This window comes from Lepidochelys kempii, chromosome 2 (genome assembly GCF_965140285.1).
Source record: "Lepidochelys kempii isolate rLepKem1 chromosome 2, rLepKem1.hap1, whole genome shotgun sequence".
Lineage (NCBI taxonomy): Eukaryota > Metazoa > Chordata > Testudines > Cheloniidae > Lepidochelys > Lepidochelys kempii.
The window spans coordinates 253,431,593-253,457,056 of NC_136381.1; the positions used below are offsets into that span (position 1 = coordinate 253,431,593).

The window sequence follows — 25,464 nt, forward strand, 5'->3', positions numbered from 1 at the left end:
TCCACTGACTTCACTGGGCTTTGGGTGAGGGTCTATGATAACATGCACAGTCACTTGTATGTAGTGCTCTCCAACCATCTGGGGGGAAATCATTATTGTGGCAGAGGTAACTAAGCATAAATAGAAAACTACATCCAACTCCCACCTTGGTAAAGCCATCACAAACTGTGGGTTTTAGATAGCATCAAAAACCGCCTGAGGGCATCTTTCCTCGACTCAGGAGGTTTAATGTTATAAGTTCAAATATAATGTTATAAAAATCAAAATAAACATTTTTAATTAACGGGGCGGGGGTTGTTCATTCGTTTCTTCAGGCTGCTGAATCTGCATAGTACAGCTTCAAATTCTTTATTTCATATTTCAAGAGCAATCAGACCTTCATGTCAATACAACCTCATTTGCCTTACAGGCATACAGATCACTATAAAGGTTTTGATTTAAGTATAAAACCTTTGCTTGTATTTTTCTTTAAAAAAAAAAAACTTTTTGATTTAAGTATAAAACCTTTGCTTGTATTTTTCTTAAAAAAAAAAAAACTTTCTCCACCCCCTCCTGCAGTGTCATTTATTGACCATTTTCTGTTTAGCTTAGTATTATAAGGGAAGAGACTATACCTCTGCCAACAGTGCAACTTGAATGCCTCCGGATCAAGAAGATGTCACAATGAGGAATGCAGAAAAGAAACAGTCACAATCTTATATGACAGTAGCAGCTGCTCCTATAGAACATGCAGTCCTCTACACAGTCAGAGGAGCACTTTCACTGTAGTGTTATTCCAGGTAAAATCTCCAGCTTGATCAGTTTCAAGCAAGAGAAGAACAGCGATTTTTCAACAGCCACAAACCAATATCCAGTGGAAAATGTTTGGAGAACTCTGTACTACTTTACAATTACAAACTACTTACTTAAGTCTGATGGGGTCCAGTTCCTCATCTGGTGTAAATGGGTGCAACTGAACTGAAGTCGATGGCGCTGTTCCCATTTACAGCAACTTAGGATCTGGCCCAGAGTGTCAAACCATTTTATGCAGTGGGAAAACAAAACAAAAATTTTATAGCAGCCGGCAAACTTTTGTACTGACTCAAAGATTAATATCCACTGATATTTCTATATGCCTGATATTTCTATTTCATACCCACATCAGGGCTGCGCTGAGACAACGCACGCTTTTCAAACGATTAAATGTACCATATGGATTGAATTGCTACTTAATTCCGTAACTGACTGAAAACAATCAAGAACCTTTGCATCATGCGAAAGGGTGGACACACATGCCGTGCACTAAAAATGGGGAAAGGTCACAAAGGGACAAGTCAAAAACAAAATGGCATTAGGAAGGTAACAATACTTAAAAACAAAAGCAGGACTCCTTTACAAAAGGCAACTGATTTACACTTTCTGAACCAACAGACCCTAACTAGTATCAACACTTTTACTACACTTGGGGAGAATAGTCCCTACCGCTGCCTTTGTTCACAAGAAGCAATTTTTATTTTCCTTCCTCCTGGACATACAGCTTTGTTCATTTTTATCTTCAGCAAGCAATGACAATGGGTATGTCCCAAAACCAAACAATGAAAAAAGAGTGTGTGTTCTGTAGATGGCAGGTTTAGGTAAAGGCAGTCTCTCTGCTCTCAGGATCAAAGTTGATTTCTTCACATTTTAGCAGAACAGCTGATAAAGCTCTGGCCATTAGTAAAATGTCACCCTGAAAATAAATATCAGATTGTGCTACCTTTGGTGGCAGGACACCCAATGAGATTTCAACCTCTCCCTTCCCCACCTGTCTTTAAAATGTAACACCAGGGAAAATGTTTGGTGCTCCCAATGTATAGAGCTAGGAAGAAACTATTTTAAGAATTAATTTGTGTCCCGAGAGATTAAAATTATCCTCTTGTGCTATCCTAACCAATGATTAAAGCACTGAACTTCCAATCTTTTAAGGAGACAATGAAAATATAGGTTTCAGAGTAGCAGCCGTGTTGGTCTGTATTCGCAAAAAGAAAAGGAGGACTTGTGGCACCTTAGAGACTAACAAATTTATTTGAACATAAGCTTTTGTGAGCTACAGCTCACTTCATCAGATGCATTCAGTGAAACTATAAGAATTCAGGATTAATCTTTATTTCCCTGTAGACTCTGACAATGTGTAGAGGAAAGCAGGGTTGTGGAGAGGACAGAACTGCTGCTATGTTGCCATATAAAGAATCTCTGAAATCTTTGCTGTCCTTAGCTGTATCTCAGCCTGACTTCCCCTTATGTCACCACTTCTTATCTTGCATATCACTTAGGGCTAATGATGTGGCTCCTGCTTTTCGGTCAGAGAAAGTTTCCCCCTTGCCTACCAGCACAGAATGAAGATGAGCAGAGATACATATTCAAAAACCTGACAGAGACAATGGAACAGAAAGGAAATTAAGTCTTTAACTCTCTGCTTGTATATAAAGACAAACACACCTGCAATGACAAACACAAAGATAGAGCAAATCAAATTCAGATGTGGTGTAAGCAGCTGGTATTTCCATTTAAGTCAATGGGAGTTGTGCCTACTTTATACTGTGGCTACATCTGGCAAATACACACATGCCTCTGAAGCAATTGAAATCTACTTTTGCAATTTTGTGCCCAACTACAGAGTAGTTGTAAAAAAGCCTAGGAAGTTCCACATGCAAAGCTTGGATTATTCCAAGGGACCCCTACCCCATCCCACTGTACCAAACATCAGCCCCATGCCACAGATGGAGGAAGTTACAGAGCAGAACACTCTTCACCTATACATTATTGATTACAGGGTGCAATCTTTTAAACATAACAAAAAAAGCCCCAAACAAGTGAACCACACACCTGCTCCAAAGCGCTTTCCTCCCTCCACTAACTAGTGACTCAGGTGGTAATTTTAGTAACAGCCACCAAAGAGAACAACAAAACCAAAAATCATACAGGAAATTGATAGCTATATAATTCAAATCTATATTTGCTTCTAGTTGAGGAAAATAAACAGCATTACCTGTTCTTGTTGTTGGGCTTGTTTTCCTGATGCATTTTGTTCCTTGGCTGTAGTCATGCTCACCTATTTGTCCCCACTGCAGTGGTAAACAGGGTTTTACAGAGTGTGTGTGTGTGTGTGTGTGTGTGTGTGTGTAGGGACACACACAAAAGCTAAAGGGATAAGGATGTGTAACTAGTCCATCAGTTAATCACTAGCTAAAAGAGAAAGAGAGAAATTCCCCTCACCCCCACAAAAATATAAAATAAAAATGTAAAGCAATAAATCTCAGTTTCTCTTTCTCTCTCCCTGTTCCTCTAAAATAAAAGAAGGAAAAGAAGGATGCTGTGGGGGCTTCTTCAATTAGCAACAGCCTCTGCAATCGTCACAGAAACAATGATAACTGCTTGGCAACCAGCAACTGGCAGCTCAGAGCTAGCAGGCAGCGATGTGGTCCTCGCTCCCCCACCTCCACACGCAGTCAGCGCTGGAGATGCGCACGCACCGGCTGGTGTGGTAGCAGAATGTGCCTCCCTCTGAGAATGTAGCTCAGCAGCCACTTGCATTCCCAGCGTTTGGGATAAAGGATCTAGGGGTGCAAATGCTGAGGGGATACAGGGCACTCCACATAAACTGCCCTCACCCCCCCACCCCCACCCCAGTGTTTTCCTCTGTCCAGAGAGGGCAGATTCTGATGAAAGTGACATACTCCACAAAAACTACTGTCCCCACCCATATCTCCTTACTTGGAAGTGGCCCCATCCCCCGCCTGTTTGCACCCCCTATCTAGAAGGGAAATGTATTGCAAGGGTTACAATGCACTCCACAGACATTGAACCCCCACTCCAACGCAGAAGGGACAAATCGCAGAGAGTACAACAGACCTTTCAGGGGCAAATTCCAACAGATATCATGCATGCATCAGAAACTGCTCTGCACTCAGAGCTCTTTGCCTCACTGGCTAGAGACCCACACTTTGAGAAGGGTATAGCATAATTCTCTGTTCCTGCCCCCACACAGGCACCTGCTGTCTTGAGGGGGTTACTTCAAATTTTTTGGTTATTGTTGCTGTCTTACACTAACTTTCAGCTGTCTAGGTCAGCTTACACATAGCACTTGGTCTAGCTGCTTTGCTCCATTACAGCTTGGCCAGCTCCCTGAGGATTCCTCTGGCATAAAGAGAATCCCTAGGGCTGCATGGAACTAGCCCTCAACAGGGAGCATTCCTGGGAGAAAGGGGGCATATGGTTGGTTGCTATATCTAGCAAACCAAAACTCTTGAATGGCCCCTTTGGGGCCACAGGCAGTTGGGAATAATTTAGAGCAGCTCTGAGAATGCTCTAAATTATGCTGGGCACAGAGCCAGTCTCTAATCAGCTCCAATACTGGACAGATATGAAGGTGCAGGTGCCATAAAGCCACCTTTGCCACCATTCCTCTGCCAGCTGAACCACAGCCCTGGATTGGATCCTTCATTGTAGTTCAGAATGTGATTACACGTTGTTCTAGTGTTTTGGAAAGGTTACACACCCCTCCTCAAGGTCCAGCGCTTGGCCCCCTGCTGAATCTGCAGATTGCTGACCAAGAAAGTGGAATATCAGAGTATTTCTAGGGCAGGCAGGTGACCAATGTCCAATTTTTATTTCAGGAATTCATCACTTGGGGTCAAATTCATCGTGGGTGCAACTCCGCTGAAGTTGATGGAGATGAGCCCTCTTAGACCCATGGTGAATTTGATCCTAAATGCACAGATGGGACAAAATCAGGCTAATTTTTCCAAAGAGTCTCTCACTAATTCACCAAAGGCCTTCTAAGCATTTCTGCATTACCACCAGCAAAACTGAACTTCAGAGTAACTAGGACATGAAATAGGTGTGAAATACAGGAGAGCTTTTAAGAAACGGAATATTATTGCCTGCGCCCACTCAGCTGAAGCTGTGCAGTGGCTAATTCTTAAAGAAAACTGAAAGTAGTAGCCCTCTGACAAGAGGTTCACATTTAATTCTAACAGAGCTGGGCCAAACTTGGACCCAGGGTGATCAGGAATCTCATGTGGTTCCAGGGACTCTTTGCATTCTATTCCCTGTATTCACTGCAGATCTCACACTTAGATAATTATCTTCAGTGACAGTGTCCACACCTAGCCACAATAGGATATCTTGGATTCTGTTCACACACTTCTCAGTAGCCATATGTACACTATGGATCATGCTTAGCATTTCTGATCTCATGCTGTGTGATACTGTAACACAAAATCTTTTCATCACAATCCCATCACATGGACCAATATCAGTTCTATGGTCCCAATAGTTAGGTTGTTAGGATTTTGTTTTTCAGTCCCTACCCCTACCCCGCCCACCTACCCAACTAGAATTATGCTCTAGGTCTTGTAAATGTTTGGTCATTTTGTGTTTCACACCTGACCTTGTCTATTTTTCTTTCAAATATGGGTAGAACTTGAGTCAGATTTACTTCTGACTTTCCCTCTTTATACGAGTACTTAAAATAAATTTTGCTTTTATTTTTCTTTTCAATTTGTGCCTAAAAAAACAAGCTTTTGCAAAAATGGTTGTGTTTATTGCATGCATGATGCCACACCCTTTATGCTGGAGTGTGTTGTGATGTGTGTTGTGACACTTATTGAGAACAAACATGGTTTATACTGTTTGTTTACCCTTTTCTTCTGCCTCCATCCCTTGGCATGCATTTTTCAATATACATATTCTTCCACTGTTAATATTTTAAATTTAAGCACAGTTTTCACCAGCTTTGCAGATATCCACCCTCACTTGCAATGCTATGTTAATTTCTTCCAATAAGCTTGGCCTCAGATACACAAAGTGTTCATTGTCCTAATTAGTCCATTAGTTAACTATCCAAATTCACATTTAGCTTTGCTAACTAGGTCCATAACTTCATGTTCAGTGCTCTCACCTGGCAGCCAGTTTCTTGTGCTTTTTGCTGGTGGGTGACATTTTTACCTAGATCCCAGCACTCCACTGGAATGTACTGTAGATCTCCATTGCCTCTTGAAATGCCACACATAGATGCATGGAGGATTTCAATCCTCTCAGATTTCTGTGCAATACCACTTTCTTCTAGGACAACAAGGAAGCAACAAAGCAAGCACATCCTCCAGTTCTCTGACAAGATCCCTCCCAGACAGCGTGATTCAGATAGTCAGCAAACAGGTCGTTGCAGGAGAAACTGTTATGAGAACAGGCAGTGGCCATGTGCACCAAAAGCCATTGCCATTCAGAAACAGTACTGACTGACGCAGGCAGAATAATCTTCATGTACGGGTGGTGTTCAGGCCTTCTATCTTGACCTCCATGCTCGGTTAGAGACTGGACTTCGTTGTTTGGCCTGAGTCACGAGTTACAAAAGGTTAAACAAACTCCTGTAACTTGACAAGAGTCTTTATCTCCAGAGTCCCGTGGCTGTTGATGCAAAGGAGTTTACACCAACTGTATCAGTTAGTGTAGTGGGGGAAGGAGCCGACAGAAAAAGATGATGGTGGGACCCTCGTAATCCTGTCTGACCAAGCTGGAAGTTGGCCTAAGTCAGGGATGACAATTGCCCAACACTGTTAGGAAATTATGAACCAAATGAGAACCAGCATTTTAGCTCCCCCTTGGTGCAGACATGTTTCCTGTCTGACGAAAACTACTTCAGTACCAAAGGAAGATAACATTAGAGGGGTCAATAAGAGGGAGAAAACTGAAGGCTTAAAAAGACTTGTATTGCCATGAATCCCTATGAATCTCTTAATGGCTGAAGCAGAGTAGCTATTCTGTATGGCCACCCATCATGTCAAGGTGGTGAGTGTGTTCTGGATGGAACAGCAACCCTGTTTACTGTTTCCTGCCTAAATGAATTCCTAAGGGAATCTGTCTCCTGACCCCTCCCTCCATATCTGTGGAATTCCCTACCCACCAGACAGGGTGGAGGTAGGACTTCAGGTGTCTGTGCAGGGAATCCATACCCCTTGCACATTAGAGCACCACAAATAACTGATTTTTTGCTTTGTTGGCCATATAGAAAAATCATAAAACATTTGTTGCGGGGGGGGGGGGTCGACCTCAAATCAAATTTTTCAGCAAATCATGAAGTAAAAAAAAAATGTTTGAGGTCAAACAAAATATTTCATTTGAGGTGTTAAGGGTTTCCCCCTCCCAAACCTTTAATTTTCTTTTATTTTAAAACTAAAAGTGAAAAATTTTGAAACAAAGAGTCATTTAGAATAAAAAATAGAAACATTTTGTTGTGAAAATGTCAAAATGAAACTTTTTAAAGATTTTTTTACTGTAACAATTCGATACAGATCCACAAGATCTCTCAGTCAACCCGAATCTACCATTTCGAGATAAATAGTTGCCCTGCTGTACTGCACACTCCAAGGGCCAGCTCCAAGGCCACCCCTTACATGCTGGGAACCCACCAGCCCCTCATGTAAGCAAGAGGGCATGGCCGAAATGAGGCTACTGTAGCCTGCAGTTGATTGGGAGGTGAACAATGGAGCCTGAGCAGCATGAGAGGTATTTGGCTGGCTTTTCGTTTTTATTATTTTTTGAGCTTTTTCTTCGTCCTGCAGCAATAGCAGCTGCATGGTGGCCCTTCTGCCCTCGGGCCACATGGGACTCTGGCTGGGCCAAAGCCAGCTGCTCATTTGTCCTCAATACATTGAGAAAGATGAAGTCCATGGCATTGCACATGTGGAACTAAATGCAGTGTAGTGCTGAGCACCTGCAGTCCCACTGAGTCCAAGCCATTAGTCCTGAGGATGCTGTCATTCACATCTTTGGCAGAAGTCCTGAGTGTCACACTTCATGTAGTCCGCTTTTGGGCAAACCAAGCCCTCTGTATTTCCTCTGTGATATTAATCAGTAACAATCACTGTTGTTTTGCTTGGTCTCCTCTCACTTCAGGGGTGGCATGTGACAAAAGGGAGCACTCGCTCTGGCCATCTGTGGCAGTGTATAAGCACATGCACAATCCCCTACTTCCCATGCTAGCTCACATGCAGACTGTAAAGAAAAGACCCTCCTGGAGAAGGTTTTAGAACGTGGTGTTGTGGACCTAAGAAGCGTTAGCAAGGTAAATAAGAGAGAACCAGCAAGAAACAACCCGCGAGAGGTCAAGTCCACAGTGGGGCAGGGAGAGGAGCTTGTCAAATGAGATAGCCAGTGGAATTTCTATTTTGTGCATGTGTTAATGTTATTAATGTGGAAGGAGACTGACTAAACTTGGATCAAAACAGACCCACAGGAGGCAGAGGGGAAAGCGTTCAATATGCAATGCCGCTGCTTTCCGGAGCGGAGACAGGAGAGCAGGACACAAAGTTGGCAGGTCTTGCAGAAGCAGCAGCAACTGTGAGCTGCGGGGAGCTCCCAGTGGCTCTGCTCCGTAGCTGAGCTATCTGCTCAGCCAAAATGTGCTCTGGGCCCCCTAAGCTCAGCAGCGGTGGCCTCCTGGAGAGGGAGTTTCACTCATCCTCCAGGCCTAACAGAGAAGGACTGCAGCCACCTCACTCCTCCCTGATCACAGCTCTTCTGCTTACTCCTAAGTGCCAGGTGGGCTTGGCTTCATTGCCAAGAGCAGCAAAACAAGTCAGTTGGATTTGTGCATGGCAGCCCGTTAGCAAGACCACTGTCATGTCAAAATGCGTCCCCACTCCAACAAAATACGCCTCCACTTCTTCTGGCAGTGTAATGTATGGTTTCCCTACACGAGCTCACAAAGCACGTTTGGAGGAGTCTGCACACACTCAGTAGCAAAAAGGGCACATTGTGGCATGACACTGCACTTTGTAGCTTTCCTTTGGTGCTGGTGGGTGGATGTTAGAAGACTCATCGCTGTGCCCAGATATATACAGCACTGGGTCCTTACCTATGAAACTCAAAGGACTACCAGCACACCTTAGAGAATCAGATCCCAGAACTCCAGGATGTGATTATATAATTAGAGCTTGGTACTCCTTCGAGTAAAGAACCTCTTTAAAAGGACTTCTGTCTCTGGGGACCAGAGTAGTTTGGCTGTTTATTCTTTTAGCTTTTAATTTGTTTTCTGGACTTTCTTCTGATGGGGAGAATTTGTTATTTTGTTCAGAAAATGCAATTTGTGCCCTGGCCCTCTCCGTGAACATGCTGACCTCACTGAGTGGGATATTACAGTAATGGCCTCTGTCACACTGGAGAACTTGAAACACTTAACAATGAGCTTAGGGGACACACATTTCTACTCCTATGAAGGGCAGCAGAAGTACTTATAGTCATTATCTCCAACCCACCTTCTACATTACTTGCTGCCTATATATATCTTACTGACGGTGGAACAGCTAACACACTTATAACCTTGCTCACAAACGAACATCCCTCTTTTAAGAAGAATTGATAGTTTTTAAAGGACCTGCTGCATCACAAAAGATATTTTGTTGGAAAGGGGAAAAAGCACCGTTGTTCAATAATGTGAACAAACAAGTTTTATCTTGCAATAGCCTTGCCCTTGGTATCCATCTCCTGGAGTCTCTGTAAGGCCTTGATCCTGCAAAAAGATGTGTCTGGGGATGCCTACACACCGTGGGCTCCCACCAACTTCAGTGGGACTCTGTACAGGCACAGGGCCCACCCACGCAGATTGCTCTTCAAAGATCTAGTGTGTTAGAGACATTAACAGTTCAAAGATGAAGTTACAGATGAAAATACAAAAGGCTTCCATTATCCATGACCTGTCCAGGAACTGCCTTAGGACGAAACCTATTTAATGCAATATTTTCAATAGATTCAGCTAGTTTACTTAACTGATGTCAGTTAATTGTGTATTTAGATAAATATCTGTTGCAACAGAGGCCACACTTAGAAGTGTTTCTACTGTTTCTACTAGTTTGAGAAAGCCTTCTATTCCTATATGTCGAATGGACGATATTGAACTCCCCCCATCCACTGCGTGGTGGGTGTAGCCAGAGCAATCCTAGGCTAGTAGAATGGCCCGAAGGGGCTCTTATTGTTGACACAATTTAGAAGTTGCTCTAAGCTGTGCTCCTGGAATTGAGAAAGTGGGTGTGGAAAGGCAATGTAACATCACTATAATAGGTTTACTTGCTGAATAATAAAGAAAGGTTTATTTGCTGCCCACTAGATGTTTCTGGGTGCTGTACAGAATTCCAGACAAGCTGAGGTTCCTGGTAAGCAAAGGAGACAATGCTGGGACTCAAGCTGTGAAGAAGCCTGCTTGTTTGCCTGTAGCCTGTATCATTTTTGTGTAATAAATATCTCTTGTCTAAAATGGACTGTGACTCCATGTATCATGATAGCCATCTTTGCCCCACACCCATTTGGATAATGTGTGCAGCTTGGCTGGTGTGAGAATCTGGCTCCTTGTAAATAAAGATTAATCATATGTGCTAATATGCAGGAGTCACCAATTTAAAGGGATTATGTTTTACAAAAAAGTTTCTCATGATTATTTACTGGGGTTGCTCCTTGAATCACTGAATACTTTTCACTATCTCAGTATAACTCCAAAGGTACACGCATATGATCATCATAGTCACTTGCCATTTTGTTACTGTTGCTTATAATATGGATTTTACTACCATTTTCCCCTCCTTCTCTGTCCCTGCTGGAGTGACCTTGGCAGCTGTAATGCAACAGATGCCTAGTTCTAGCTGTTTATCTGTAGGGGAGAGAGTTCTGAGGTCCCAATGTCAGTGCCAGCTGTGAAACAGGGTCCTCATGGCCTGGCTTGCCCTTCTGCTCCCTCCAGTCTTATAAATCAGTCTTCACTGAGGAAAAAAATCCTCCTTGTTTATTTCTGGATAGGTTCGGAGCTAATTCCTTGTTGGTTGAGTGGAGTTTTTGTTTCTAGTTTGGAGGTTTATTTACTAACAATTTAAAATTTATTATTAAAATGTGAGATCCATAAAATGACCACTCAAGTATTCCAAGTACACACAGCAAGAAATGTAAGCTCTCCATTAATGAAAGGAAGAGAGAGGTAAAAACCCCACTATACTCAAAAACAGAGAATCCACATCTCTTAAGCAGCTGCAAACATATTAGCTTTTATTATTGTCCTCTTTAATGCTTGGAAAGGGGAGAGCTTCATCTTCATTTTATCTATAACAGTACAGATTTACAGGCTGAATAAATTATCTGCATGTAAGATGATGAGTGGTTTTAATGTAAATGTTATGAAAGATCTTATGTAAGCACATACCATTGCCCCAGAGATCCTTGTACATAAAAGACACAGCTGGAGTGAGTAGCTATTTAAGCTTTTGTTTTATGAAGTATGCTCCTCATTGCAATGATTGTTGCTTTTCATTTATTTTATATTGGCCTTAAAAACAAGAAAGAGAGTAAGAATACTTGGACTTCACAATAAGATTACTATGGTTTCAGTGGTGGAACCTATGCAATACAATGATCCATGATAAGTAATTAAAGGGACACTGTTGGTCTAATATACAACCCCACCCTAAAAGTGACATCTTTAGCCGCAGCTCATACCACCTCGTCCTATGAGGTCGCACAAATAGCAGATATGGGTTAGGTCAGATTTGATCCTGAAACATGCTGAATGCCTTCCATTTCTATTGACGTCAATGGGAGCTGAGGGCACTCGCTCAGCACCCGGTAGGATCAAGGTGGCAAATCTCACAAGCTCAGCAGAGTGCTCAAGCCAGATCTGAAGGGCTGAGCGATCTCCCACAGGTGCTAGAGGAAGTGGTGTCATGCAGGAGGTGACGCTCTTTCCTGTAGGTCACCTTCTGAATCAATGCCTCAGCGCTGGGATGAGATGTACAGCTGCAGAAATGACATCTGCTTGTCAAAGATTTCACTTAATACCAGAGGTACAGGGCTGTTGTTCCTGGCATCCTGGTTAAAGATCCTAGTTGGGTATTTGAACACCACCAACCTGAACACCCACTGGAGTTTAATGCCATGTGGCATTCTCCCACACTTCTTACCCTGAACTATCACTGTGGGCTGTGATGGCTGCAGTCATTTGGAGATCCTGTAGGATTGAAGGTGTTATGTGTAAACATACATTATTACATTTTTGATACCATTCCTCTGATTCCCTAACAGTTTATTCCCCCCAAAAGCAGCATTTTCAAGTGCACAAACAACAAACACACTGCAGGAGACTCTCTTTCTCTCTGTTCACAGGCACACAAAAGACCATATTGCTTCCCCCTGCTATGTCTCCCTGCCCCCCCCCCCCGCTTTTTTTTTTTTGAGAGAGAGAGAGAGAGACCACAGAAATATCAACTATATAAAAACAATGCGTTCTGAAGTGCAAAGAGGGTGGGGCAGAACAAGATTTTAGGCAATTTCACTTTAGTAGTCTGCACACAAGAGTGAAACAAAGGGGCACAGAGGGAGAACGCACTAAGTACTCTATATAACTGTGCACTCTCAATATACACTGCTGCTATTGTGCTCAAATGTCTGGCCTACGTGGCTTTTTAGAATATATCTTAAAAGCATATGATGGCTGTAGTATGTTCCCGGTGTTTTTAATGCCCTCTAGTGGAAATGCTAATTATAGAACAAGAAAGGCCTGTTGGATTATTCTACCCAGAATCCTTAACAGGAAGCTGGGTGTGTCTGTGTTTGACGAGTGGAGGAAAAAATGAAGGATGTTTGCTTGTTACTGGCAAAGCCTCAAGATTTCACTCATTTCTTATGATGAAATAAGTCAGTAAGTCGCTTTCCCTAAATTTTAAAAATGGCCTCGTGATTCTGGGTGCCCAGCATGACACACCTGGAAAGGTGCTGAGTGCTTTTGGAAAATGATATAGCACCAATTTCCACTGTCACTGCTGGGATCCCACATGAAACTAAATCCACACCCCTGCAACCAGCTGATAACATGTAGAAAGCAGATGCTTTACCACATGCCATGCAAAGTTTTACTATATATTATTGCTGAATACACTGACCAATACCAATAGCTGCATAAAGTGGTGTAAGAAGGGGCCAAATCCCACAGTATTTATTAGTTTTATTTTATTCACTCCTAATTCAGATGAACTCGCTCTGGGCTAAATCATGGGTGAAATATCTGCCCTTATACAGAGGGCCAGCATGAGTCCTATGTTCAACATAAACCGAATTTCCCGGATATAAGTGGGACATGGGCAGTTTATAAATCCTCTGCAGCAGGTGAATTCCACCTCCAGTAAAGTACTGAACATCTAAAACTTCCATTGACTTCAGTGGGCACTGAATGTGCTCAGCAGTATCATATCAGGAAATCATTGGGGAGCACTGCTTAAAAAGAGATGGCTCAGTCTGGCTCAGGCGTTGGCTCATTGGAGTTTGTCTGCATAAGGACCTCACAGTGTGGTCCCCTGTGTTTGTACTAATATGAATAAAATGCACTGCAGCATTTCTGAAACACTGAAAATGAGACTGTCTGCTATGACCTATTTAAGAGGATCTTCCTCCATGTAACTCTGAATTGACAACTAGCACACATCCACGCTATACTACTCACAAATGAGTTTGTGCACAGTAAAAGCTCTCTGATCATACTATTGTTCTGTACATTCTGCCATATTGTAAGAGCAGCAAGGAAGAAATAACGGTTCAATCATTGTTTCAAGGTAGTTTATGACAGAATAAAATTAGCACATCTCTGAAATGAACCTAATGCAAGGCACTTTTTATTTTTATAAAATAGCACGAGGATGAAAGTTTTAGATGCTTTGGGGACAGACAGGAAGTTCTACAGTATCCCAATCTGTCTCATATGTAACATATAAATATGCAAGAATGTGCAAAGTCCTTACAAATGAGCATCCAACAGGAAGCCAAGGAAGTATGAAACTCCAGCTTTCCTAAAAGCAACTAGAACAGTATTATATGTCAAAGATGGTTTTAAAAATGCTAATGACACCCTAGAAGGGCTAACATGAGGGAAAAGAATTGAAGGAAGTGGACACATGGCTTTTCTCCAGTGAATATAATCCTAGCAAGGAAAGGAAGCTGTGGCAAAAAGGTTTAGTGGTCAAGCACCAGGGAATTATGTAGAATGTCCAAATTATACCCTGGGGTTTTGTCTCATGGCTATGATCCTTCTTAAAGTTGGAAACATGTCCTCGTTGCATAAAGGCAAGATCACTGAAGTCAACTGGAAAACTCCTGCTGACTTCAATGGAGCAGAATAAGGCATTTAATTACTGCTTAAGAGTTAAATCAACAGACAAGATTTCAAAACTTGATGGTTTTATTTTCAACAAGGTTTCCCCCCGTCCTCTTAGATGTCACAGACAGTAGTTGTATGTGCTTGCCCTTTGAAAGGAGCTGTGTTACACAAACCTCAGACAGGCCTCTTGCAGTCCTAAAAGGATGTTTTTCTTCAGTGTGATTTCATATAGGATGGTATCAGAGGTGGAATTACATAGCTCAATATTTGTGGTTAAGGTATGTGTGTTACATGTTATGTACTCACCTAGGAAGATTACTGATTTAGCTTTGTGGTTAGTGATATAAGGTAAATAGACTGCATTCATAGTAAGCATGTCTATGTAAAATTACATTTCATGTAAAGGTTGTTTGCATACAGGTTAGCATACTTTTAGGGCACAATGCAAGACCCATATCTTCTCTGAGGCTTTCTTTGCCTGACTGAAGGTACAGTTGTTAGTGGTTTTGGAAAATCAGTTTATTTTTAAAGATGCAGAAACTATGTTTTCCTTTCAGATTTTGTACTGTAGACAAGACTTGAGATTTTATCATTAGGAATATCTGATTAATTAAAAGGTTAATAAGTAAACAAACATATTGTATCTATCCAGACAGAATACTATGGGCCTTGTTCTCGTTTACACTAAGGCCACTTTACACTGCTTTGTGTGATATAAAGGGGCCTTTGTGATAAAATGAGAATCTGGCCCTATGTATCCAAAATGATCAGAAAAAGGCATTGATTCAGAAAATTTCTATTGTGTATTGTAGTTAGTGTGTTAGAAATCTACGTATTAGCCGAAATTCTGGACTGAAGCTAAAGCATGAACAGATGAACTCGTGTTATTTATTATTTGTATTGTGTTCACACCTAGGAACCCCAACCATGGACCATGACCCCACTTTGATAGGTGCTACACAAACAGAACAAAAAGGTGGCCCATGCCCCAAAGAGCTTACAATCCAAGTAAGAATATTATTGCTGTCATGGCAATGTCTCAGGGTAGATTTTTCTTTTAATAATAGCAAGCTGTCTGATTAAATCTTCCAGGATAGAAGGTTCTCTCCCCCACACTCACCTCTGAGGCACCCTACAGTTGAAACACCTTTCCTGAGCAAGTCTGCTATGTGATATCCCTCTCCTCCTTTCAGACCCCTCTTTGAAACATATGAATACCTGGTATCAAAAAACAACTAAAAATCCCTAAAATCACATCACTACCCAACAGATTTGGCTTCTGTTGCATCCCATGTTCCATCCTCTGTCTGTAAATTGTCTATTTAGGGCTTGACACAAAGTCAATTTAAGTCAGTAGCACTGCTCCCATTTACTTCAATGAGCATTGGCTGTAAGCCCCGAGACTGTAAACTCTTTGGGGCTAAAGCCCTAGTCTTCACCCTTGCCTGTGGAGGACCTAGCATGCTGGTACCACAGAAATAATAGCTACATCACAAGTTAATGTCAGGGGGCATTTCAAAGTGAAGCTTTATTTTTAGCATTAAAAGTGCAGAACTTGTCTAGAGAGCCATTTATGAAGAATATCTGATCCACACAAATAGGGACATGTCAGTTCATTTTCATTTCAGAAATCCATTATGGTTAATTGTGCACTATTTAAATTGCTCTTCACCAAATACAATATTATTTTGATGTGCTATCCCACTTAATGTACTCTAGGAATACTATTCAACCCAGTATCAATTACATTTTTCAATAAGCTGATGCTCTGGTTTAAACAAAAGTGAAAACATTCTTTCTTTGAGAAATTCAGTATTTCACATCTGCATTTATTCCAACAGAACCTTTTTGTGTTTTATTCAGTTAAGGATCACTGAATATTACCTTGATTCAGGAAATGTTAAATGACAAATGTTGATTCAACATAACTTTGGCTGAGTCCAAAACCATTACCAACAGTGTTATCATGCTGTATAAAACTGGATTACAGCTCTAAAATAATCTTCTAATTTAATAACAATGATTAAAAGCTTCTTCCAACTGTACTCTTTGGCCATTGCACTAAACTATGGCTCTTTAAGTCATTATGCAGGGTTGAAGTGCCCCAAAAATTGAGGACACTCAGTATTAACCCACAACTTTCTACATCCACCATACAAGCTTCTAAGAAACTTGAATTTCACAAGATAATTCACGTATTCCTGTCATTTTCTACTTTTGACTTTTTTTGGTCTGTAAAAGCATACTGACAGTCACATCAGGCCAGGTGACTAGCAAGAGTCACAGGGATTCAGATTATTCCTCGTTCTCTGGAGCTGTGAGATTCCCTAATTGCAAAGTGGAATTTACCAGCCTAAGCTCCTAGGTATTCAGGAAATAATTCAAATGGCCCTCCCCTTAAAATCACTCCTTTCCGAAAGCCACATTTAGGGGGGAAATTGTCAATTATTGCATTGTGCTATAATGTACATTTTCAGGTAGCAGTAGTTTAACATAATGTAATTCCACATAGCTGATATGACTTGATCAGACCACTGGTGTCAGCTTGAAAAGGTAAAGAGGTTTTAAAAGGGCACCACCAATTCTGATCAGACCTTTAACATAGCTCTTTTAAAATGTCAGGATTCTTTCCAGAAGCCTTCATTTGTAATTATTTTTATTATTAGCATCCATTTCCAAGTCACCATTCAACTCAGAAGAACACCTTTCAGAATTTACAAGCCTTGCCGACAGTAACTGCTTCACCAACTGCAGCCAACGTTGGACTGACACTGAGCAGCTGCTCAACAGCACACCTCAACAAATGACCATAATTTCAGCCAGCAAGTGAAGAATACCACAGCCCAGAGTTTCTCAACCTTTCCAGGTTCGTGACCCCATATTCAAAGTCAAAACTATTCACAACCTTCCTACATTTACTATAAAGATCGGAGTAAAACCATGTGTCACTGATAAGACTGAATAATTTGTGTGTGTCTGCGTTCATTCCATGAGTTTGACAGAGAATACATGGCTTTGAAGGATAAGGCTGTGCAGAAAATGGGTAGGGGGGAGCAAGTTTTTCTTTGCTTTCAATTGTAATACAATGTTCAACACCTTGCAACCGCACTGATTGCCTTGTGTGACTTCCCTGCCCCCCGAGGATTCACGACCCACAGCTTGAGAAACACTGCCATAGCCAATTTAAACTGCATAGGAAAATGTGACAAGCAGAAAGTAATTACTCACAGTGGAATTTAAACAGGCTGTACACTAACAGCCCCCCCCCCCCATACACATACAGGTAATAAGTGCTATGGGAGCTTTAATTACTACAATCATTATTTATAACAATACTTAGCACTTGCATAGCAAATTTTATTGCTGCACCGCAATGTGCTTTATAAAGGAGGGTAGCAGCACAGTCCCCATTGCTCAGGTGGGTAAGCGATACCATGACCCTTGGGGGGGAGAGGGGGGCCATGGGTAGGGAGACGGAGCACAACAATTAAACGTCTTGTCCAACATCTCACATCAAGTTATTTATTACTAGCGTAACAACAGAAATGGGCATGACACGTAACAGACGACAAAGATGTTTCCTGCCCCTCAAAGCTCCCAGTCTATAGGTCAGATCCTACCTGGCCCCATGCCAGGGTGCAGAGTACGGTGGGAGTAAGGACCCTCCCTCATCACTTGTGGGAACTGCGAAAGGACCAGACTGAATACCAGTCCCAGGGATCGAGGGAGCACATAGACTATTCACTCCCTTTAGGGTACAGAACGCTCCAACGGGATTAGGGAAGGGAAGGTGAGAAGGCAAGTCCATGGCTCCACCTTCCCCATAGGCAGGCCAGGGGAGCAGCGACTGTGGAGGTAACAGCAGTGTGCGTGCCACCACCATGCACTAAGGAGTGCTAGCACAATGCCTTCCAGGGCACTTACTGAGAGACAGTGCATCTTCCAAACAGCAGTGTCTTTCCATCATACGGGGCATTGGTTCCATCCGCAGTGACTTAAAGCAGAACATCACTTCCTACTGAATCGCAGCTCCATCCTCTAAAACTCCATATTGGGCTTTCCTTGCAGGTGCCAGTGCAGCCAAGCCTGATGAGTGTCACAATTTTTAGTCTTTTCCTTAAAGCCTCAGCTCCTGGAGTCATGTGATTATGCGACCAACTCAGATTTCATTTAAAAACATAAGTTTCTAGCCTTCATGGCTTTGGAGAGAAATTTGAAAGCATTAACTCCAAAGGCAAAGAGAATCCAAATCATACTGCTTTGAAAGTGTTGTGGTTCTTAATGATTTGAGATGCTCTGGCTCATTATTTTTGACCTCTTGTGGCTGGCAATCCTGAAAGTCTCCTATCCAAGTACTGACCATGCTTAGTTTCTATGAGCTGAGGACATCAGAGCCCAAGGTAGTATGGACACATCACCACTTCATGTAGCAGAGCTATTTAAAATAGTAATACACTCATACATTTCCATTTCAGCCTGCATGCAAGGCAACACCTGCGTACAGCTTTGTTTCATTGCTGTGACACTCACAAAGTAAGACTTCCCTTTTCTTTTTCTTTTTTTTTTAAATCAAAATGAACAAGAGACAAAAGATTTTAGACAGCATGCTTTCTGTTAGTGGGAAAAAAACATGTAAAAAAGGAACAGAACATAATTTAATCTACTGTAATAAAATAAAACATTTATCCCTACAGCGTGTCGAAGGCCCTCTGGCCAAAATAACAAAGTTAGGCTCATTTTCAATAAGAAGAAGATTTTAAAATGTAAAGGCTTTTTTATTTTTTTATTTAGTTCTGATAATACTATCTGTGCCATAGTAGTGCTGAATAGTACGGGGGTGTCACTCTGCCAAGTGTTGTAATGCGATTTCCTGAGTTGGAGCCCATGCAAGTATACGTGCTGGGTGAAGACATCCTGAACAACTGATAATGTTCTCCCAAAACATAAGAAAAGAGGAATTGCCATACTGGATTAAACCAATGGTCTATCTAGTCTAGTGTGCTGTCTCTGACAGCAGACAGCACTAGCTTCAGAGGACGATGCAAGAGAACCTGTAATAGGAAGTTATGGGAAACATGGGGGGGCATGGATCAGCGTTTACGTCACATTCCCTGTCAGTACCAGGTCCAAGACAGAGAAATTAATGATTCAACCAGAGGACCAAATTCAGTGATGAATCCTGGTCTCGTGCCACCTGAGGCACAGTGTATGTATGCTACGAAGAAGAAGATGGAAAAATGCTTCAGGATATCCCCAGGAAGGAGGATTTATACCCCTTCTAAAAGTTTACTTTATTTTTCAAATTTTATAGTTATAACCCTGGATGTTCTAGTTATCTAGGTAACACTGGGATTCCCAGACTCGATCCTGTCGAGTACCAAATGTTTTAGAAGCACTGTGTAAGAGTCTCCCCCCCACACACCAAAAAAAAACCTTTAATCAGTTCTCATCCTGGTCTCCGATAGAGATTGGCTTAAGCCCTGAAGCATGAGCTTTACTGTCTCTTCCAAAATGTGTTCCCATTAACTATAGCAACTCTGGATAGTCTTACTATCCATATAAGTGTCATTCTCTTTCCGGAGCTTGCTAAATTCTAGGTCAATATCTTCCTGTGGCAATAAGTTCCATAGTCTAATGATGCGTTATGCCAAATATATTTCCTTTCATTGAATTTTCCGCTTTTTACTTTAAAGGACTGTCCCCTTGTTCTTGGGTTATGAAAGAAGGACAAGTTCCTGATCTGCCTTCTCTAAACCAGTCCTTATTTTATGTTATTTTATTATCCCAATCTTTTCAATCATCCTTCATGTGAGAATTTTCCAAAGACCTAATTAATCTTGTCTGAATCCCCCCTAATTCTGCAATATCTTTCTTGCTCTACAGGGTGGAAGGACATGGAGGTTTTTTGTCTCCCATTCATCCTTAGAACATGTCCTGTTTATTTTCTAACCTTTCCTTCTCTGTAGTAAGTTCAATGGAAGATGGGATCCCTTTTTTAGGAGATGCTAAATTCAGCAAAGGAGACCCGGTGGAGTCAGGAGAGCTGCATTCATAGATTCAGCACACACCTTTGCCATGCTTTATCTTTTCCAGCCCTGGGAGTGAAAAAGTCCAGTTCTGCACTCAAGTTTTCTATTCTAATACAGTTAGACAGAGATTAACTGTGAAGGTCAGAAGAGACCACTGTGATTACCTAGTCAGGCCCCTCCTGCATATCACAGGCCATAGAACAACAGTGATTCCTATACTGTGCCATTTGATACAAACAACAGAACCACAGAGATCTGAGCAAGGATGGGGCGACCTTCACAATGGGAAACTAATCTAATTAATCAAATGGCAATTCTTTTAATAAGCCCAGTACTCTAACATTTAGGACCCACTCACAGCAGCTGCTCAGGTGCAATGTAACACAGAAGACATGGGTGAGAAGGGAAGGAGGAGAATCCTTGCCAAATACAGGATGACATATAATTTGACCAATTGTACTCATCTCTTCTGCAGTTTCATAAATAGGTCCCTGTATAGCAGCTTCTCTCTTCCTTAACCCTGACTTACAATCTCCTACTTTAAGCCAATTATTGCAACATCACTTTATTAGTACCGCCATTTTTCTTTCACACCACATTATAACACAAAAAGGACTAAGGAGAACCTTACTTCGCAAGTACCCCAGCATCTCAAGGTGACACAATCAGAGCCTTAACTCTTACTCAATTCCTCTCCTTTGTGACATCACAAACAGTAACTCAATATTTCCATTCACACCAGGGATGTCTAACCTGTCCTCCCTTTACTTCTACCCTCTAAATCTTGAATCATTGTCACTGGCTTCTGCTACACTTCTTCAGCAACTTTGTTAGAATATGGTGACTACAAATTCAGACAATATTCCAAATGCAGTCTCATTAGTGCCATTGATAGTGCCAGAATAATCTTGGCTGCTTTACATCAAACCTGGTTGTTTGTCTTTAAAAAAAAACCCAAAAAATAATGCCAAACATTTTGCACATATCATGTGTGTGTTATATCCATGATCACCCCCAGATCTCTCTGTTTCATGTTCCATATCATGCTCACAAGTGACTGTAATTCCTATTATTATTTTTGTCCTCTGGCCAGAACACTGTCACATCAGGAGCTCAACGTGCTATTAGACCTACCAATTTGAATCCTCGATTTCGATACTTAATAACATCAAAGGAAAGCAGAACACCACATGGAGGATGCAGTTAAGAAAGATTGTCTCCTTTACTTTTTTAGTGATAAAATATTACTGGTGGTAGTGGCATCCCCTATTATACAAGTATAGGGAATACTTGCTCATGAAGGATTATTTATGCAAATGGTTTCAACCATTCTATCTTACTGCCCTTTCATTTCTGTGATGCCTCAAATTTAGCAGTATTTGAAATACCATTAATACACAGGGGATCAATTTTTAGCCTAGCTCACACTGCTGAGCTACCCAGAATGAGCTGTTCAACTGAGGCTATTTTAGCAAAATGGTGGCTATAGATACCACAGCCCCAATCACCCCCTAGCTACCATGCCTGGCTTACACACTCCTTGCATAGCCCATCACAAGTCCTGCCCATTTGTGCAGCTGAACAGCACCTCAGCATCTGTGAAGAAGAGCACAATTTGGCCCTTTTCTCCATGATATGGAACGCTATATCAAATCACTGGAGCTTTGTGTAAGAAATGCAGGATCAGGTCCTTAAAAAGCAAGTCTAATACAAGAGTACAGCATCCAATGTGTGTTCATGCTTCTACTGTCTCTTTACCCTCAACTATGTTACCGACAGGGGCAGCTTCAGTGTGGGTTCGTGGATTCCGTTGCACCCACAGAAATCGTAAACCAAGGGTACCATGCCTGAGTGGTGCTGCGATCCTGTGCACAATGCCTGGGGTGGGGAGCCAGGCTCATGTCCATGGGACAGCAGCCACTGCTGTGGCGTTAGTGAGGGATGAGCTCGCTCTCCAGCTTTCCCCACCACCCTGTTGCAGTGCCAAGACAGAGGGCGTTGCTGTGGTAGTCAGTGACCCTCCTTGACTACAATTCAAAATCACATCCAAGAAGAAGAGTTTAGCGCAGAGCACCTGGGAGGCTACATCTGGCCCTGGTTACTGACACTATTTGTTCTTTCGACCTACACTAATTTTGAATAATTTTTAGTAGCTAACGCATGCTTATTAAATAGATCAATATTCTGCATGTGAGGCTCTCAGAAAATTCAAATAAATTATAGTCATTGTTTGACTTTGTCTACTGGTGCAATAATGTGATTCAGAAATTCAAGCACATTCATCAGCCAGCAGCTCCTTTCCCCGAATCCATGAAAACAATCCATTATCACACCCTTGCATAAGCAGAATATGCTTCTCCTTTATCAATATCATTATACTCCTACCTACAGACTGTAGGCAGTATGCAATTTCCTGGATCTCCTCTTGATCACTGTTTAAATATAGGAACTGCATTAGCCGCTCTTCGCCTTCAGTCCTCTTGAACCACCCCATCCTTGGAGGGCTATCAAAAATCTCTGCCAAAGCTTTACTTGCTGCTTCCTTCTCGATTCTGGGATGTAATTCATCTGGACCTGGTGCCTTGTCAACTTTTAACAGTTCTAATTGCCTAACTATCTGCTCTGGCATAATCATAAAACCTTTTAACATTTCACATTGCCCCTAGGAAAATGTATTCTAGTCTCTCTGATGTGACCTTCAGGTTTTTCTGTTAATACTGACGGCAAAGAATTCACGGAGGGTTTCCGCAATATCAGCCTCATCTGTCACTTCCCACTCATGTCTCTTAATGCCCCCACTGACCTCTTGACTGCCAAGTTGCTTTTATGCTGTTTAAGGACATTGTTGCTATTTATGCATTGCTTATTTATTACTTGGCCTGCTGGCCCAATTTAAGTTTTTAGATACATTTTTTAATTTTGCATGCTTTTTTTCTCCCTGCTGATATATTAAAAAGGCAATTATTTATTTCTCTCACAGCATGACATGACAAAAGAGTGATGAGGCACGGTGCTAAATAAATGCAGCGAGCACTTTACCTAGGTAAGAGGCCTAAAAACATTATGAAAGGTTAGACACACACACACACACACACACACAAACACACACACACATCAGCCCCCATTCATTTCAGAAATCAGTTTTTGAAATATTAGGTTTAGGTACAGAACATTCCCAAAACATTCTTCCATCATTTGGGGACACTCAGGAGAAAGCAAGCAAACCAGATGAACTAAGATCATTTCCACTGAATGCATCCGATGAAGTGAGCTGTAGCTCATGAAAGCTTATGCTCAAATAAATATGTTAGTCTCTAAGGTGCCACAAGTCCTTCTTTTCTTTTTAAGATCCAAATGCGTGCAAATCACCTATTTTTAGATGTGAATTTGAGCCAAACCTTTGAGTTACTGAAATGCCCAGTTAATGATTTTCATTTCTGGATCCAGATAGGACAGGAAACTGAAGCGCTAAAATGCTGGGATGATGCCTGCTCCTAGAGAAGAGAATCATAGGACCAGATTCTCATTTACACTAAAGCCCCTGTAACACTACTCTGGCAACGTACAGTGATGCAGAATTAGTATCATCAAGAGCAAGGCCCACAGGGTAACACCCTATAAGTCATCTAGTCCATTCTGACAATGTAGGATTTTTCCCCATTGTACCTTTCCTAGTGTTTTGCCACAGCTGATCTTAATCAATTGGATGAGACATCCACTACTTCCACTGGGAGACTATCAGAAAGAATTCTCTGATAGCCAGCTCAAATTTCCCCGTTCTTAATTTCATTTGATTACTCCTACTTATTCCCTTATGTCACCCTAAGTGCTGTCTTTCCTTCCTTGCTGTTAGCACCCTTCCAAAATCTCTGTTTTGTCCCCCACTTTAGCCAACACTTAGCCATGCTCTAATTTAGCATTTCTAATCTTACCTCATAAATCAGTTCATCCAGCCCCCTAACTAGTTTTGTTACTATTCTTTGAGCTTTTCTCACTATGTAAATCTCTTTTTTTTTTTTTTTGGTATCAAGCTAGGGCTGAACACAACATTCGAGCTGTGGTCAAATGACAATGGACAGAGAAGGACTCTTACCTACTTGACTAGTGACACGTGCTGCAATTGCTTTGGCCTTTTTTGGAGCCCTATCATGTTGCAGACTCATGTCCAATTTCCTGCCTGCTAGCCTCCTAAATGACTTTTGTCATGGTTTCTCCCCAACATTTCAGTTAATTTCCCCCCCCCCAATGTATTAGTTTGTGTTATTCCAAGATGAACTTTCTTCTGTTTTTTTCTGCTAATGTTTACTTTCTCCACTCCCTTTGTACTATTTCTTTCCTGTCTGTTTGAGGCTCTTCTCTATATAGCATCACATACAAATTTCATTAATGGGCTGTTTACTACCCCATCAGGATCATTAATGAAGATGTTACATGAGACCCAGCCTAATACAGATTAGAGGGCACCACAGTAGACAACTCTGTGTAGGTAGGTTTCAGAGTAACAGCCGTGTTAGTCTGTATTCGCAAAAAGAAAAGGAGCACTTGTGGCACCTTAGAGACTAACCAATTTATTAGAGCATAAGCTTTCGTGAGCTACAGCTCACTTCATCAGATGCATATCGTGGAAACTGCAGCAGACTTTATATATACACAGAGAATATGAAACAATACTCCTCCCACCCCACTGTCCTGCTGGTAATAGCTTATCTAAAGTGATCATCAGGTGGGCCATTTCCAGCACAAATCCAGGTTTTCTCACCCTCCACCCCCACACACAAATTCACTCTCCTGCTGGTGATAGCCCATCCAAAGTGACAACTCTTTACACAATGTGCATGACAATCAAGTTGGGCTATTTCCTGCATAAATCCAGGTTTTCTCACATCCCCCCCACCCCCATACACACACAAACTCACTCTCCTGCTGGTAATAGCTCATCCAAACTGACCACTCTTCAAGTTTAAATCCAAGTTAAACCAGAACATCTGGGGGGGTGGGGTAGGAAAAAACAAGAGGAAACAGGCTACCTTGCATAATGACTTAGCCACTCCCAGTCTCTATTTAAGCCTAAATTAATAGTATCCAATTTGCAAATGAATTCCAATTCAGCAGTTTCTCGCTGGAGTCTGGATTTGAAGTTTTTTTGTTTTAAGATAGCGACCTTCATGTCTGTGATTGCGTGACCAGAGAGATTGAAGTGTTCTCCGCCTGGTTTATGAATGTTATAATTCTTGACATCTGATTTGTGTCCATTTATTCTTTTACGTAGAGACTGTCCAGTTTGACCAATGT

The 25,464-nt window shown here is 41.7% G+C and overlaps 1 protein-coding gene across 7 annotated transcripts in view; it reads right to left on the bottom strand.

Moving 5' to 3' along the window:
* Positions 1–25,464, bottom strand: part of DPP6 (dipeptidyl peptidase like 6) — an 807,813-nt gene that overhangs the window by 403,561 nt on the left and 378,788 nt on the right. Inside the window, exon 1 of one of the 7 annotated variants that reach the window (XM_073334582.2) lies at positions 3,008–3,453. The exons of the other annotated variants lie outside the window; for them this stretch is intronic. Within the exon in view, the coding sequence (XP_073190683.1) occupies positions 3,008–3,064 (57 nt within the window). The 5' untranslated portion in view covers positions 3,065–3,453. Of the gene's footprint in view, positions 1–3,007; positions 3,454–25,464 lie in introns of those variants that run through there. 7 annotated transcript variants of the gene reach the window in all.